This window comes from Drosophila kikkawai, chromosome 3R (genome assembly GCF_030179895.1).
Source record: "Drosophila kikkawai strain 14028-0561.14 chromosome 3R, DkikHiC1v2, whole genome shotgun sequence".
Lineage (NCBI taxonomy): Eukaryota > Metazoa > Arthropoda > Insecta > Diptera > Drosophilidae > Drosophila > Drosophila kikkawai.
Genome location: NC_091731.1, coordinates 14,274,636 through 14,290,718, shown reverse-complemented (window position 1 = coordinate 14,290,718; position 16,083 = coordinate 14,274,636). Strand labels below are relative to the sequence as shown.

Below are 16,083 nucleotides of genomic sequence, written 5' to 3'. Positions count from 1 at the left end.
CTCAAAGATAAGCCTCGATCCGATTTCCCTGTGGATACTCCGATTATATGGGGTGAACATAAATCTCTTATGTCGCCTCTCTCTGTGGCACAAAAGGAGTTCCTTCTTCTTGAGGCTGCTAAGCGGATTAGGTTGCAGTTTTCTGGATCGTTGCATATTCGTACCGCTAATTAAAATGCTAATCCTGCGGCTGAATTAGAAAATGAATGTCTAGTTTTATTTTATAAATAATTTCCAAATTTATTAGGGTTTGAATTTTACACTTTCAAATCGATTTCTCACTTTCAGCTTGCCTAACAGGTAGAAAATATCCTTAAGATACTAATTGGTTGATAAATTAGAAAGTATCTAAAGTAGGTTTACAATACAGCACACATTTACATACATCTATGTACAATCTAGGATATATATATTATGTACTTGGTACGTCTGCTTATACTAAAACTGTGATCTATTCAAATTAAGCTCATTCGAACAGTTCAGAGTTTTACTTTACATATTGCTTAGTGATAAATCTAAAAGGGAATTGGGAAATATAAATATCGTATAGAAAATCCTGAGTTGACCTAGATGAAATATTCTTGAAATCGCAGAGGCATGAAGCTAAAGCATTGCAGTTGGTTTCCTCTTCGGTCTTGGGCAGTGATAAGAGTTGTTCTTTGCTTCTGGCTGAATCGTATACAACATTAAGGTGTTTTTGGATATGTGAAAAGTTTGGGCTTAGGAAAACCAGCTGCAATGCTATGCTCCACTGCCAATTTGCGCCTAACTAACTTCTAACTTACTGTTAGTTCTATCGTTTCAATTGGTTTGGGTTCGAGGATTAATTTAGTGTAACCTCGAGTCCAAACCAGTTTAAACGGAAGCCTTAAACTAGTGTCATCGTTGCTGCCTCTTTTGGCCACGAACCGGCCTGTACTATTGCGCCTTCTCCTTGGCCGCATTCACGGCACTCAGGCCCAGGGTGAGGTGATCGCCTGCGATGAGGCCCGCCGCTCCTGGCTGGTGGGCATAGTTCCGGATCTGATGCAGCGAAATGAGCTGAGTGGGAAAGGCGGCAGCTGCCGCAGCCGCATTTTGCTGATAAAGATATGCGGCAGTGGCCGCCGGCGGCCCGCGATGTTGCTGGAGATGAGGAGGCGGCGGTGGTGGTGCCACTGTGGCTGCCAGTGGAGTAAAAGCCGACGATCCGGGCCCAGGCGACGGCTGGTGTTGCGCCGGATGTTGTTGTTGCTGCTGCTGCTGCTGTTGCTGCTGAAGGTGATGCTGTGGCGTGGACTGTCGCAGGACAAGATCCTCGCCTGCGGCCTCCTCATGCGGACTGTGCGAGTGACCGGGCGTGTCCGCCAATCTCTGATGATGCTGCTGCAGCAGTTCCTGTTGCTGCTGCTGATGCTGTTGCTGCAGGGAGGCAAAGTTCCCGTAAGGCTGACCGGTGGCCTGCGGCAACTGTTGCTGTATGGCCTCCGCCAGCGAGGCCGCCGCACTGTCCGCCCCCATCTTGGCCCAGTAAGCAGCGTTAACGTCATTCATTGCCTGGCGTTGCAGATTCAAACCAATGCCGCCGGTCGGAACATGTTGCTGGTGGGCGGCTGTCACCTGGGTTGTGGGCCGATGCTGCTGCTTCTCCGCCTTTTCGGCGTGCTTCTGCAAATGCTTTTGCAGATAGGTCTCCTGCGTATAGGACTTGCCACACAAACTGCAAATGTGCGTCTTCAGGTGCTTGGAGTCCTTGTGCTTGGGTATGTGCTCCAACAGGGTCATCTCGTCGCCAAAGCACTTGTAGCAGGAGTTGCACTTGAACGGTTTGTCCGTCTGATGGCAGCGGGAGTGCGACTGCAGGTTCGAGAGCTGAGAGAAGGCCTTCGGGCAGCCGGCATGCCGGCATTTGTACGGTTTGTGCCCTGTGTGCGTTCGGATGTGCTGCTGGAGGTGCGACAGCTGCGTGAACTTCCTCTGGCAGATCTCACAGCGGTACGGCTTGATACCTAGATGAATCCGCGTGTGCTGCGACAGGTACGAAGAGTTGGCAAAGGACTTGCTGCACGAGGCACACTTGTATGGCTTTGTCTGGTCACCGTCGCTCCGTCGGCCCTCCTCCTCCGGCGAGGAGCCGTTACTGCCGCTTCCACTGCCGTTGCTCATCTGTTGACGCGCCGGCGATCTACTCGGATCATACTGGAAAGAAACGAGAAGTAAGTTCAGATAAGTTTATATTTTAATTGGGTTCTTGGTGCTGTTGGAAAGGGATTTGGGATTTGAAGACTTGACTGAATTTCTCTAAGGGACTCACCTTTTGCTCCGGCTGCTCGTGGGGCGTGGGCGGTGAGTTAGGTGGACTGTAACTAGACTTCACTTGCTGCTGGTGATGCTGCTGCTGCTGTTGTTGGTGATGCAAATGTTGCTGTTGCTGCTGCTGTTGGGGATCGGGTTGTTGCTGCTGTTGTTGTTGTTGCTGCTCCATAACTAAATGCTGCTGCTGATGCTGCACCAGACCGCTTTTCAGCGAATAGTCCAGCCGTTCGGCAACATTCTGGCGGAACTCAGTAATGTTGAAGGGCTTGTACTCGTGGACCAATTGGGCCGTGGTCAGATGACCCAAAGATCTCAGCTGGTCGATGGAGCGGTGCAGGTAATCGCCGCTTGGGACGCCGTTCGGCGCCGTCGGCAGTTCGGCCATAAGCGTCGGCTGGTGGCCGCCAAGGGTTAGCGGGCGGTAGGCGATGGTGCGAGCGTCCAGTTTGGGGGCGTGGTCGTCGAAGGGTCTAAGCCGATCGAGCGGTGTGACGAGTGCGAGCGGAATGGTATGGAGGGAATGGGAATGGAACAGCGGTGCTCGTCGCCGTCGTCGTCGTCGTCGGCAAGTCGACACTCCACTACTGCGGGCTTACACAACTGGTCGCTGGTTTGTGCTGAAAGTACAGAAATATTGTAATTCTTGAATCCAGTAAATTGTGCCTAGTCGGCACAAGTGCTTAAACTACTTTTCGATTCCGCTTCGCGCTCCCTTCGCCTCTTCGCCACTTCCCCACATGGCCTCCTCGCCCTTCCCTTCACCGCTTTGCGGGGTACATTAATTTCTGCACATTAACATAAATGTGCATGAATTAATTAATTGTTTGTGAATTAAACGTGCTGCGCTCTGGAACAAAAGTCCAGCAGCACAAGCAGAGCCGTAAAAGAAATAGCAAGCAGCAACCCAGTAAAAAAGTTGCGAGTGTGGCGCAAAAAGCGAAAAGAATTAATAACAATGCCGGGGCAAAAAACAATAAGTCAACGGAAAAAAGTCACAAGATAAACAAAAAAGGCGCTTGCGGCCAAAAATTGTTGGTGACAACAAGATGGAAAGCGAAATGGATTCTTCGTTTTTCGTTCTGCTTGAAGAATCGAAAAATCGCAATCGCGGTTACCGCGGCTCGGCGGTGATGATGGCCTGGCAAAAAAAAGTCAGGGGCGCCAACGGAACGTGTCAACAACCTCGAGAACTCGACCCAAACGCAGCTGCTGCAACTACACACATCTCAGACAATTTTTGGGGCGTTGCAGCAGTTCTTCCAATGGACCAATGCTGTTGGCGTAGCTTTAATATTTAGCTTGTAGTTGGTAATGTGATTGGCCAGAGATACCGCCAAGATGCAGCTTTCACAGTGAAATGCGAGTAAATTGAATTCTTACGTTATCCTGCCAGTAATATTTTTAATCTATAACAATGCTATTTGTTTTTTTTTTTTTCTTGCAAATTAAAACAGTAAGTACATTTAGAGATTTATAATCGTAGTATATTTAATAGGCTCTATAAATATAATTATTTTATAACATTTTAAAAAATTTTCATTTCATTTCAAATATTGTGCTGCATTAAGCACTTACATAAGTATATTTGGAATTTGTTCAGATACTATTACGTTATCATTTCTAACCATTAAGATACAACAAAAAGACCTATATATTGATAACGGCTTTTACAAAAACAAAGTGTACTCTATTAAATCCGTCTAATGGTCTAAATAAGAGGTCATGCACCCACAATTACCAGTTGTGAAGTAAGATTTAGGGGTTCGTTTCTTTAAGCCGTGAATAAATAGGTACTATGTATGGCTCTTACATATAAAGAGGATCGTAAATATGCTAAAGCCACCCACATTAATATTTTGTGAATAGAATTAACAAAAAGTTTAATTAAAATTACATTAAATAGGAAATAAACATCACAGCTTTAAACTGTAGCATTTCATGAATTGTTTTATATGAAATGTTAGAAAAGTTTCAAGATAAATCGAATGTCAAATAAGTAGAATTTGTGATTAATAAATAAAAACAGCAAAAATACAAAATTTGTCTAAGTGTAAACTTTTGAGGAAATAACCATTTTTGTGTTAGTTTAAAATTATATTTACAATCATTTTATGTCCATTCAAAAAATATATAGGTGCAATTAAATAACTTCAATAAATAATATTGTAATACAATTATTTTAATATTTAATATTCGTAAAAACAATTTTTTTTTATAATTTAATGGAAATGCATTGGACTATCTTTAAGGAAAACGTTTAGATCATGATAAATATTATTACTTATAAAAATGCATAGTTAATTCATTATTGATGGGCACTATATAAAGTCCATACAAAGTGTTTCATAAAATTATTTAACTCTTTCTTGGTGTTATTGCTTTATGGAGATAAATCGCCTCAATAGTCTTATGTAAATCCCCGAAAGTTTAATGCGCCACATTGATTACGACCTTTTGGTCGGGTGGGTGTTGACGTCAGAGGTAAATTCAGATTTTTTTTTTTGTTTTTTGGGCTGCGATTTGTTGTTGTTGCCTGGCCAAAATAACCGGTTTTTTTAGTTGTTGTTGCTGACGTTGGACAATTGAACACTAGGAAAAATGTAAAGGGAAGAAGAGGAATGACAAGGTAATGGTTAATGTAAAAAAGGACTCGCTTGTTGCGCACATTGGGAGCGACAAACATGTTTGCTGGTCAAACAATCGCAAGTAAAAACACCAAACAGCGAAAGTGGGGATAAAAAAAACAACAAATAAACAGACGAAAACGAAACAGAACAACCATCGTGTAACTACAGATCCAGAAACACGGAAAATTGGCCACTCAACCTGATAAAAATGCAAATGGGAAATACAAAAAAAAAAAATTGAAACGCAATCGGTCAGCCCCGAAAAAAATTGGGGGAAAAAAAGAGAAGCCCAAAAAGCATATAAATAAAATGGTATACACAAAAAACCAACACACACACTGGCACAGCAACATGGGCCACAAAAAACGAATCAACGAAAATTAATTGAGCGCAAGCAGCTGAAAACAAAAGAGAGCAAAAGAGCGAGCAAGAGCACAACATAAACAAACGCCGGACTCTCTCTCCCCCTATCCAACTATCTCTTTCTCGCTCTTGCTCAGTTGGGGACATGTGTGCGAAAAAAAGCAGCGAATATTTGATGAATACAAAAAAAGTGGAAGATAAAAAAAAAGACACCGACACACAAACATACAAAAAAAAACCGCCACCGAATGAATGGGGAACGAACAATAAAAGTCAAAAAGAAGCGACAAAGCGGACGGTCAAATAATTGTGTCCGTTTTGCGAAATTGTTTTTTGAAAATATTCTACCTTAATGACGTGTTAATAGTCAAAATTGATTAACAAAAAAATATTATTACAAAACGGGCATTAAACAAAAATGTAACTTATGTTACAGTGGGCCAGTTTACTCAAGATTTGTGTTACCTTTAAAATAAAACTATTTAACGACACGGTAGCTTTCTAACTTATTTCACCTAGTACAAAAATTGCAAGTTTTTAAGAAAAAATAGGTCATTAATACTAATTTGAAATATTTGAAAAATGAAACGATCCCAATGTTTCTTAAAAATAAATAAATGAATAAATACAAAAAGTAACATAACAAATTATGAATAAAAAAATAAGCAGCTAATATTTGTTTAATTTAATCACAAGAGTCAGTAAGAACACTTCTATCAGTAATGTATTTCTAAGAATCGAGTATAGAGTTTCAGAAACTTTGTGTGTTAATTTATTCTATTTATTTTCGAGGCTTGCAAACAAATCCCGTTCTTAGGATTTTCACATACTTATTAATCCTTTACAAAATTTAAGAACTTTAAATTTACTTTTCCAAGTCAACGAAACATTCCCAAAAAAAAAACCTAGATTAACTCATATTTTCTACATTTAGAAAATCTTTTTAAGATGATATAATCAAGATAGCAGAATTAAAAAGAGTTTTCGGGAACATATCCCACCGTACGATGAGCGCGGGAAGCAGAGCGCTTCAGTTTGTTTGTCCAATAAGGCAAATAAATAAAACATATGTTGTGAAAGTACTAACCAATTTAAAGGAGCCCTTTGTGTGTCGGCCAGTGGCTGACGCTGATGCAGTTATTGCCCTCCTCTATCGGCCAACTTTTGTTGATATTTTAGCCGTTAATGCACGAGCACGTGTTCGCTGCCGGATTGTGGGTGAACGAGCGGAGGGGGGTTCGCACACACAACACACACACCCGCGCGCTCAGGTAAGTTGTTTGTGGTTTGCGGCACTCTATTTTTGTACGTTTGTTTGTTTGTTTTCGGCGCCCCTGCGATTGATTTATTTTCCGCAAATTAGCGAATCTAGTGGGGATTTGCGTAGTTTCTGCGTTCTTTTTTTTGGTCGGGCCTCTCTTTCGAAGAGACTCTCGAGTAGCAACAAGAAAAAATGGCCGCGCACGCCAAAAATACACACACACCGACACCAACGCACGCACACACAGCCAGGACCAGAGTTCTGGCAAGTTTCTGTTTTTTCTGCACTTGTGCTTTTGGCCCGTTTTTTGCCAGGCTTTTTTTTTCGGCCACCGAATGGGATTAATTGCAATTACAACTAGCACGTGGGGCGAAGGGGGCTGGGCGGCGCTGGAATGGCGGGGTAATCCGCACAAGCTCTTCGGTTGTTTACGTCGCGGGCAGCAACAAAAAGCAGAAGCAGAACGAAACGGAACTCGCAATAAGAAGAGCAAGAATGAACCGTTCGTTCGGCAGCGCGGTGAAAATTCGACTGAAAAAAAATCACAGCCGAAGCGAGTTTTTTCAAACAGGCGGAGGCAGGGAGAGCGCGATGAGTGAGCGAGATGGGGTGGCGGGCGTTCTCGTGCTCTCTCGCACACATGATGAAAAAAGGCTTGTTTATGTTTTTTATGTGTGCACTTTTTGTGTGCTCTCTTAGTGTGCTCGCTCTCGCGTTCGTTCGTTCTCTTCGGCTCTGGCTTCGAATTCCGGTTTTTTGTTCCCGGCTCTGTTTTTTTTGTGTAATTTTTGGAGAGCTCCTTTTTTTTGAATACCGAATTTAATTGGGCCAAATGTTGGCGAGAGCGGCGCAAAGGAAATAAAAAACAAGAAAGGAATCTAACTTCGGATAGCCGAAGTTTCTATACCCTTGCAGTTAGCAATTTTATCATCAAAAAATTTACCTAGTTCGGTAAAATAAAAAACCTAAAAAGAGAAGTATAACACATTTTAAGGTAAAATCACCAAACTTTTGCTGATAATCCTAGACTTTTATATACTAATCGTTTTTTTGTTGTGTTTTGGACTCATCCAAATTGCAAAATTTGAACGGAAACGATGATTAAAAATTAATTAGCATAAAATAATATTCAAACCTGGCTTAAACTCAACCGAAATAATTTCCGATTGTTATAACATTAACAAAACAAACAATCTATGTATATTTTTTAATATTGTTGCAATCGTTTGAATGGCTTTTTGAAATATAGAAGACTCTTTAAAATATGAGACAAGTTTTTGTTATATTTTTAATAGCTAATGATTAAAGAACTGAATTTTATAAGTTATTATAAATATTAAAATTTTTGTTGCTTATATCGATCGCTGTATTTATTTATTTTTTTTTTTTTTTGCCTTCATGCAAATCTTGCAATCTTTAAACTTTTTGTAAGCTTCCCTAAATAAACTCTAATTACACCCAAGATACACATTACGTTGCGTTTTTAAATTGCGCGCTTTTCGTCCGGACTTCCTAAATGTTGCACAGATGGTCACACTGTCGGCAAATTGGCCTTCGTAGCGTTTATTTGCCCTTTACATGCCTTTTAATAGGTTTTCAGTGAAAATTTAAATCCATGCAGGCCTCTAAAGGTTGTGCACAGGACGTAGGTTGTAAAAAATTATGCAGGGCGGCGACAAAAGAGTAAAACCGGCGGTTTTCTAAAAGAGTACGGCAACGCCAATGTCAATTAGCCATATCAGTGTGGCCAGTTGCGTTGGAGGCGAAATTCCTAACTTTTTCTGACGAACTCTAGCATTATAAACACAAAACCTGACGCACGTGACGAAAATGAGTAAATTCAACCATTCCGTAAAAGTTCCAACACAATACAAGGCGACGGCGAAAATTCTGAAGACGGCCCTGGATAAACAGAAGTCCATAAAGTCCCTGATTTTCGAGGAGAAGCATGCAGTGAGTCCTGGGAGCGAACGGGCGGTAGAACACCCGAATAACGCATGTTTTTCTCCCCAATCACAGCGTGTTCGGAGCTTGCAGGCGGTACTGAAACATTACAGCGACAACCGCGGCGCCGTGGACAACGCCATCGAGGAGACAGGACTCCTGAAGGACAACCCCAATCTGGATGCCTGTTTGGCCAAGGTTCTAGTCACCGAACTGATTTTTGGGCGAAAGCAGCTCAACGGAGAGAGCAGGCCGGTGCAGACAGTGCGGAGTTATCAGGAGAAGCTACAGCAGGCTATCACCGGCTCCGGAATCCAGAAAAAAGGCAGGTTCACCGATCCACTTGCAGTATTAGCCGGCTGAGTTATGGCCAAAAAGAACAAGAAGCTACAACAGGTGGAGGCTGTCGCAAATACGCCTGCGAGCTTTGAGCCTGAACCTCCGGTAAAGTCCCGTCCCCAAGAGGAGGACACTAGTGCCGAGGTGTTCCTATGGCTACTGGCTTACAGTGTCTTGATGTTCACCTTGCCTTTTTTGGGTTTTTACGGCGTGCGCAGCTGGCTGCAGGAATCTTTTCCCCATTTGGACGTCTTCACGGTCAACTGCTGGTCTGTTCTCACGGCAGTTTTGGTCGTTAATCTAGTGGTGGCCATGTATGTGCTGAAGGCGTTCCGCGAGAAATCTCCACCGCCCTTAGAGCAAGTGGAGGAGGATGAGGATGAGGTGGACGAGTCCAAAAAGGAACAGTAACCAAAATGAGATGAAAGTTATATAACCCAAGATCTACCAATAACTACCATTGAGATCAACCTTATTCCGAAATGTTCACCCTAAAATCAACCAATCTTTTAGAGACTTTTGTGTGCTTAAAGGCAACGTGTGGAGGAGCATCTGAACCTCGAAAAGGATCATTAACTTAGTTAAAAACTACTTTAAATAAACCAACCTATGACACACTTTTAAACGATGCTTTCATTTGTCTTTTCATCCGCCAAAACAGAACCTAATCCCCGCTATGTACGCATCAATACCAATCTACTCAGTCTGTCGGAGGCCCTGGAGTACCTGGCTGGAGAGGAGTGGCGGCGCAAGGAGCTGCCAGCGGATGCCAGTTACGCAGATTTCCTCAACGCCATCAGGGCCTTGGAGGAGGATGAGTTCATGACGGATTTGCATGTGGAATGCGTGCTGATTTTTCATCCCAAGTGGGCCCACTACTGGGCCGGTCATGACTTTGTGCATGCCAAGAAGTTTATACTGCAGAACAAGGCCACCTGCTTGGCCGCTGAGCTCTTGGCTCCTCCAACAGGATCCACGGTGCTGGACATGTGCGCAGCGCCTGGAATGAAGACATTGCACATATGCAACGTGATGCAGAATAAAGGTCGCATCTACGCGGTGGAGCAGTCCAAGGAGCGATATAAGGCGCTGTGCGACATAACCAACGAGGCTGGTTGCGAAATTGTGACACCTATTCTGGGCGATGCTCTGACCATGAGTGAGTTATTGCCAGTTGAGATACGTATAAAAACTAATCTGTTCAATCCCTGCAGCTGCGGAACGCTGTCCGGACGTGGAGTACATTCTCGTGGATCCCAGTTGCTCTGGCAATGGAATGCAGAGTCGCATCAGCGTGTGCGACGAGCAGAAGGATGACAAGCGACTGTATAAACTGGCTGGGTTACAGATCAAGATCCTGTCGCACGCTATGAGCGCCTTTCCCAACGTGAAGCGGATCGCCTATTGCACTTGCTCGCTGTGGAAAGAGGAAAATGAGCAAGTGGTGCAGCGTTGCCTGCAGCTGAATCCATCCTTCAAGCTGTTGAGCTGCAAGAAGGCGCTGCGCAACAAGTGGCAGAATGTGGGCGACAAGGAATATGCCAAGATTGGCAAGAATTGCCTCTACTGCTTGCCGGATAGCGATTTGACCGATGGCATTTTCCTGGCCCTCTTTGAGAAGCGACGAGACGGAGATGAGGATTAGAAAAAACACAATTTATAAGCTTAGAACGTAAGGGAAATTAGATTTTTATTACATTTCCTTCAACTTCATTATGTACATCATTACAAAAAAATAAAAAATTATAGTTATAAAAAAAATGATAAGCTCAAAAGTAATTTTGATTTGGTGATTCGTTGGCAATTACATTTTTGAAAATTGAGACGGGGTGAGAACAAAATCTAATAAATATATATTTTACTTATATAAAGATATGAATGTGTTTGGAATGTATATAAGCGATACAAGTAGTAAAAAAATGATTTTGATTTATCAAAATATTAAGAAATGTCAAAAAATAAAAAAACTTTCACAATGAAAATGTTAGTGTCGCCGAATTGATCGAAAGTGTTCCTTGCTCTTTCCTTTACCAGGCTTCAATTTAAATTGTTATATTATATTATGATTGGCAGTTCGATATTCAAAGTGCTCTCTCTTATTTCAAAATTTTAGTACACACTGTATTCCAATTACAGATACATATACCGAAATCGTGTCGGCCTGAAACGAACAACATACGATTAAAATGTTTAAGAAATTTTGTAGGCCGGCAGTTCCTTCCATTAACTTTCGGATCGCGAGATGTTTTTATCGACCACGACGACGATTGAACAAATATTATGATATCGTGAGTACCTTCTATTACAAATTTTTGTTTCTTTTCACAGAAACGAACATTTTTTTGTATACTTTTTGCTTAAACTTTGAGTGATGAGTTGATGACTACTATACTATGGAAATATAGGCACGAGACAAGTTTAAAAACTTTATAAAATCGAACGCGCCAGGCGCTATGTTGTTGTGTATTAAGTCTAGCACTGCATCCAGCTTCGATCGGAACGCGTATATATATTTCAGTTTATATAAACGCTGCAAAAGCTGCCAGAGCCTCTGCTCCTGCTGGACTGCTCGTAGCATCTAGACCTTCATTTGCTGCTTGTAGTAGCCACTCTTGGTTAAGCGAAAGGACTCTGCCTTAATCGCATCCTCCATGGTAATAATCGGCTTCTTGGGGCAGTATTTAATGGTATGTGCCGAGTCCCCAGATGCCCCACATATGGGGCACACGTAGGTGCGCAATTTTGGGCACAGCACTCGGTTGAAGCTGTCCCGCACTGTGTGGCTATTGACCACCGCCTCCGGCTCGTTATTGTTCTCACAGAACACGCAGTGGCGGCTGATCTGTACGAGTGTAGTTAAACGTATTACATTTTAAATGTTTTTGTTCGTTAAGAATTATGATCTCACCTCTTTGGCCTTGTTGTTAAAGCGCTTGTGCATCTTGTTCGCATTGTTGGTATTGAGGCTACTTCCGTTCCGCACTTGTTCCGGCTGCAGTGGCAATCCCAGATTCACTCCCACCCCTAAATGGGGAGACATGGGTGCCGTGGCCTGTGCTTGTAGTCCCGATACGCTGGTAGCGACAGGCATATAGGACATGTGACGCCATACATTGTTCAGCTGCTCCCTGTAGGTTTGCAGCCAGTGGGCGGTGAGTGGTGCCGATAGCGGCATCACAATCCCATTGGCCGGCGGCTGGGGATTGCGCCCAAGGGGCAGGTGCATCTGCTGCTGCTGCTGCTGTTGTTGCTGCTGCTGCTGCACCGCCGGAGGTGGCGTCTGGGCGGCCGGCGGAGTAGTGGCGTACGAGAAGCGGTTGATGTCGTCGCTCACATAGCCGTTGGTCGCAAACTCCTGCATCGCATCCTGCATGGTGCAAGCCGCGTCTTCTGCAAGTTGATAATTTCTCAGTATTACTTCCGCATTGATCAGCGACATTTTGATTCTTAGTACGAAATTTTCACATTCAAATCATGCAAGAACTGGCTTAAATCTATTTCCAACAATACACGAATAAGCAAGAGAGTAAAGCGCAATCGCAACAGACCGCGAAAGAAACGGTAAAACGAATTTCTTGAGTGTTGAAAAATTGATGCGCAAAAGTGTTGCAGAGTTCAATGGCCGGGGGGCATCGGCTTAGGAAGAATAAGGAAAACAAGAGGATAAGGGTCTAAAACAAAATAAAAATTAAACAACAAAAACAAAGAAAATTACAGAAATAGTCAACAGGTTGACTTAAACTCGCCATTTTGTTTACAAATATACTTTTCAGAGTCATTGCACCTTTAACTAAAGCCCCTCAATCTACGCCCATGATCATTGCCTAACTGTAGTTGGACATCAAGACATCTCTTTCTCGCCCGCTAAGTTTTGTACTTAGTTGTCCGCGGCGCCATTTTGGTGTTCCCCCTCTCGTTTCTTACCTGCTGCGCCCGGGGTCAAATGTGCGAATCTTTTTAAAGATCGAGCAATCTCGTCCTGCTGTTGGTGATTTGCATTGGCAGCCGCCGCCGATGCCGCCAGCGCCAACTGGTGCTGCGCCAAAGCCAGTTGTTGTTGCTGTTGCTGGAGCAGCAGATGGTAGTGGTACTGCCGCTGGAGCAGTAAAGTATTGGCCGCGGCGGCGCTGTCAGCCAGCAGAGGGAAGTGCGTCGTCTGCGCAGTCGGTTCGGGGGTCAGCGGTGTCAGGGGGGTACTTGGCGGACTGAGCGAGGCCGACGAAATGGACGGGGTGGGCGGCAGGCTGCTGTTTCCTCCGCCACTGGTGTCCAAATAGATGTTCTGCAGACCCAGCAAGTTGAGTCCTCCTCTGCTGTGGAAAGCAGCAAAGTTGTCCTGGAAAGGAGCATCGTCAGCGGGGGAATATTCCCACCCGGTATGGGGGGCACTCACGGATGCGGCGTTGCCTTCCAGATTGCTGCGAAACATGGCTGACGTTCAAAGGGGCGCACAAATTTACCGTAGCGGCGCACTCAGCTTTCAACAGTTCCACGAATAACCAAGCGGAGTTTTACTTTATGAAGTATTCTTGTTACTTCTTTACTCTGCACGTTTAGGCTAGGTTTCAGGGAATTCGGGGTCAGGACGCGATATAAAAAAAATAGAATAAGTCCCGGAGACAAAGCAGAACGGAATAAAGTTTTCAGATTTCGATGCAAAGCTGTGCGCGCCAAGTAACGGTTGTTGGCTACAGGTGGCATGAGATCGATAAAAGCTATTAGAAATATCGATATTTTAATTTTTCGCTAAAATAAAATAAAAAATAAAATAAATAGTTCATAAAATAAATCCCAATATCTGGTTTAAAGAAATAACCATTTATAACATTTTATTAGATAAAGTTCTTCGTTTTGATACCAGCATTAAACCCCTTGAAATCAGCGCATTGCATATAAATACAAAAACACAGCAAGTGAGCTCTACTTATCAACGAAAAAATATAAACATATCCCCAAACGAATCACCAACACGCCACACGCGTCGTCTCAACCAGTGTCCATTGCAGACAAATTTAAAAATCGCGCACACCGACGATACCGCGTGAGACTATCGGATTACCGACCAATCGAACAATTGAACAATCGAATGCGCGCCAACGATCTAAAGACGTTGTGCAACACCGGCGCGCGCTTAACGGAAGAGAACAGCTGACTGCTGATACGTGCGTGGTTCGCGGCAGGAATTACATAAAGTTTTGAGCTTCTGACGCGATACTCGCGAACATTCGCCACCGGTCGAAACCCCAGCAAAAGGTCACCAGTCACCGCCACCATGGTAATTTCACTCATCATTCGAGCTTTGCGGCGGCCACCAGCAACGAACTCCCCTTACCATACATGTGCCCAATTTTCGAGGTTAAACCTTCGTCTAAATGATTTTTCTCATTGCAGTACAGAGTTGTTGCTATTGCGCGGGAGCGCGCTGGCCTCTTCACGTGCCAGCAGTTTACGCAAACCCCGCAGCAGCAGCAGCACCAGCAGGTGAGCCTCCGGCTGGTTAATCTCCACGGGGCGCTCGGGTTAAGTCAGCCTTTCACCCCGCAGCCACGATTTTACAGCCAGCAGGCAGGGCGCAGGCCCGGCTTCTTCTCGCAGTTCATCGACAACATGCGCTCGGAGATGGATAAGAGCAAGGAGATCAAGGACAACATTCGCAAATTCCGGGAGGAGGCCCAGAAGCTTGAGGAGTCCGACGCCTTGAAGTCGGCGCGACAAAAGTTCAACATTGTCGAGTCGGAGGCGCAGAAGTCGTCGAGCAAGCTGAAGGAGCAGCTGGACGCCATCAAGGATAAGGTGGGCGACGTTCTCGATGATGCCAGCAAGTCGGATCTGGCCAAGAAGGTTACCGAGGAGTTGTCGAAGAAGGCCAAGGGCGTTAGCGACACGATATCGGACACTAGCGGCAAGCTGGGCCAGTCCGGTGCCTTCCAGGCCATCTCTAACACGACGACGATCATCAAGAAGGAGATGGACATGACGAGCATAGAGAATCGCGTCTATCGGCCACCTGCCCAGCTGCGTAAGCGCGTCCAGCTGGACATGAGCGACAGCGATCGCGTTGTAGAACCCAACACGGAAGCAACTGGTTAGTAAGAGAGGTCAAAGTTCAATGGAATATAAATTACTGATTCCCACCATCACTTTTCAGGTATGGAGCTGCACAAGGACTCCAAGTTCTACGAGTCATGGGAGAACTTCAAGAACAACAACACGTACGTGAACAAGGTGCTCGACTGGAAGGTGAAATACGACGAGTCGGATAACCCCATGATCCGTGCCTCCCGCCTGCTAACCGACAAAGTTTCCGACGTGATGGGCGGCCTATTCTCAAAGACGGAGCTCTCCGAGACGATGACAGAGCTCGTCAAAATCGATCCGAGCTTTGATCAGAAGGAGTTCCTTCGAGACTGCGAAACGGACTTCATTCCCAACATACTGGAGGCAATTGTTCGGGGCGATTTGGAGATATTGAAGGACTGGTGCTTCGAGAGCACATACAACATTATCGCCACGCCCATTACGACGGCAAAGAAGGCCGGCCTGTATCTGGACTCGAAGATCCTTGACATCGAGAACATCGAGCTGGCCATGGGCAAGGTGATGGAGCAGGGCCCTGTACTGATTATTACGTTCCAGGCGCAGCAAATCATGTGCGTCCGGGACCAAAAGGCCCAGGTGGTCGAGGGCGATCCGGAGAAGGTGATGCGGGTGCACTACGTCTGGGTGCTGTGTCGCGATCGCAACGAACTCAACCCGAAGGCGGCATGGCGGTTGTTGGAGCTGGCCGCCAACAGTCAGGAGCAATTTGTTTAGCGCGCGCGCTATTGCCAAGCCCATATGTTTTTTTTAACGAGCAGTTTAAGTTTCCCGCATTCACCACTACAAAAACGAACGAAAAAGATCACTGGACACTGAGCTTTGACGATGAAATGACCACGAACTCGACGACGATGACCCGCAGGACTCTATCCAAATGTGTGTACAAAGGTTTCGCTTTCGATTGCTTTGAAAGTTTTGTCCGCTTCTAGTCGACTGCGTCCGCCCGGCAGGGGCTGCTGGTCGGTCCCGCGAACTTTATCCCCCCGAATCACCGGACCGGGCGCAGCAGTCTGCCGGCACGGCTCGTCCCCTTTCAAAAAGGACGCCTCCGGTCGGCCGTTCCTTGCGGCCACGCCCCGCACCGGCCCACGTCCGACATCGTTCGCGAACGGTGCGGGTGGTGGCCATCGGGATCGTGGTTCTCCGCTGGTGTCT

General features: G+C 44.9%; 5 protein-coding genes across 7 annotated transcripts; 3 read left to right on the top strand and 2 right to left on the bottom strand.

The window, feature by feature from the left end:
* Nucleotides 1–255: 255 nt before the first annotated feature.
* On the bottom strand, nucleotides 256–7,227 carry sqz (squeeze). The gene is made up of 3 exons (XM_017164691.3): nucleotides 6,373–7,227; nucleotides 2,294–2,912; nucleotides 256–2,178 (listed from the first exon to the last, which is right to left on the bottom strand). The coding sequence occupies exons 2-3, from the start codon at nucleotides 2,678–2,680 to the stop codon at nucleotides 919–921; spliced, it is 1,647 nt and encodes a 548-aa protein (XP_017020180.1). The 5' UTR covers nucleotides 2,681–2,912; nucleotides 6,373–7,227; the 3' UTR covers nucleotides 256–918.
* Nucleotides 7,228–8,341: 1,114 nt separating this feature from the next.
* Nsun5 (Nop2/Sun-like domain containing protein 5) lies at nucleotides 8,342–10,558 on the top strand. The gene is made up of 4 exons (XM_017164587.3): nucleotides 8,342–8,499; nucleotides 8,566–8,815; nucleotides 9,491–9,988; nucleotides 10,044–10,558. Exons 1-4 carry the CDS (start codon nucleotides 8,377–8,379, stop codon nucleotides 10,472–10,474), a joined length of 1,302 nt encoding a protein of 433 aa, XP_017020076.1. The 5' UTR covers nucleotides 8,342–8,376; the 3' UTR covers nucleotides 10,475–10,558.
* On the top strand, nucleotides 8,811–9,454 carry LOC108073126 (uncharacterized). The gene has a single exon (XM_017164628.3). It carries the CDS (start codon nucleotides 8,857–8,859, stop codon nucleotides 9,238–9,240), a length of 384 nt encoding a protein of 127 aa, XP_017020117.1. The 5' UTR covers nucleotides 8,811–8,856; the 3' UTR covers nucleotides 9,241–9,454.
* Nucleotides 10,503–13,508, bottom strand: nanos. 2 transcript variants are annotated; one of them, XM_017164606.3, is made up of 4 exons: nucleotides 13,223–13,507; nucleotides 12,754–13,165; nucleotides 11,738–12,219; nucleotides 10,503–11,671 (listed from the first exon to the last, which is right to left on the bottom strand). In XM_017164606.3, the coding sequence occupies exons 1-4, from the start codon at nucleotides 13,256–13,258 to the stop codon at nucleotides 11,408–11,410; spliced, it is 1,194 nt and encodes a 397-aa protein (XP_017020095.1). In that variant the 5' UTR covers nucleotides 13,259–13,507; the 3' UTR covers nucleotides 10,503–11,407. The 2 variants fall into 2 exon arrangements, with proteins under 2 accessions (XP_017020095.1, XP_017020087.1); XM_017164598.3 differs by having other exon boundaries at nucleotides 12,754–13,508.
* LOC108073078 (mitochondrial import inner membrane translocase subunit TIM44) lies at nucleotides 10,812–15,780 on the top strand. 2 transcript variants are annotated; one of them, XM_017164556.3, is made up of 4 exons: nucleotides 10,812–11,117; nucleotides 14,221–14,310; nucleotides 14,374–14,914; nucleotides 14,978–15,780. In XM_017164556.3, the coding sequence occupies exons 1-4, from the start codon at nucleotides 11,016–11,018 to the stop codon at nucleotides 15,640–15,642; spliced, it is 1,398 nt and encodes a 465-aa protein (XP_017020045.1). In that variant the 5' UTR covers nucleotides 10,812–11,015; the 3' UTR covers nucleotides 15,643–15,780. The 2 variants fall into 2 exon arrangements, with proteins under 2 accessions (XP_017020045.1, XP_017020065.1); XM_017164576.3 differs by lacking the exon at nucleotides 10,812–11,117 and adding an exon at nucleotides 13,761–14,104.
* Nucleotides 15,781–16,083: the final 303 nt, after the last annotated feature.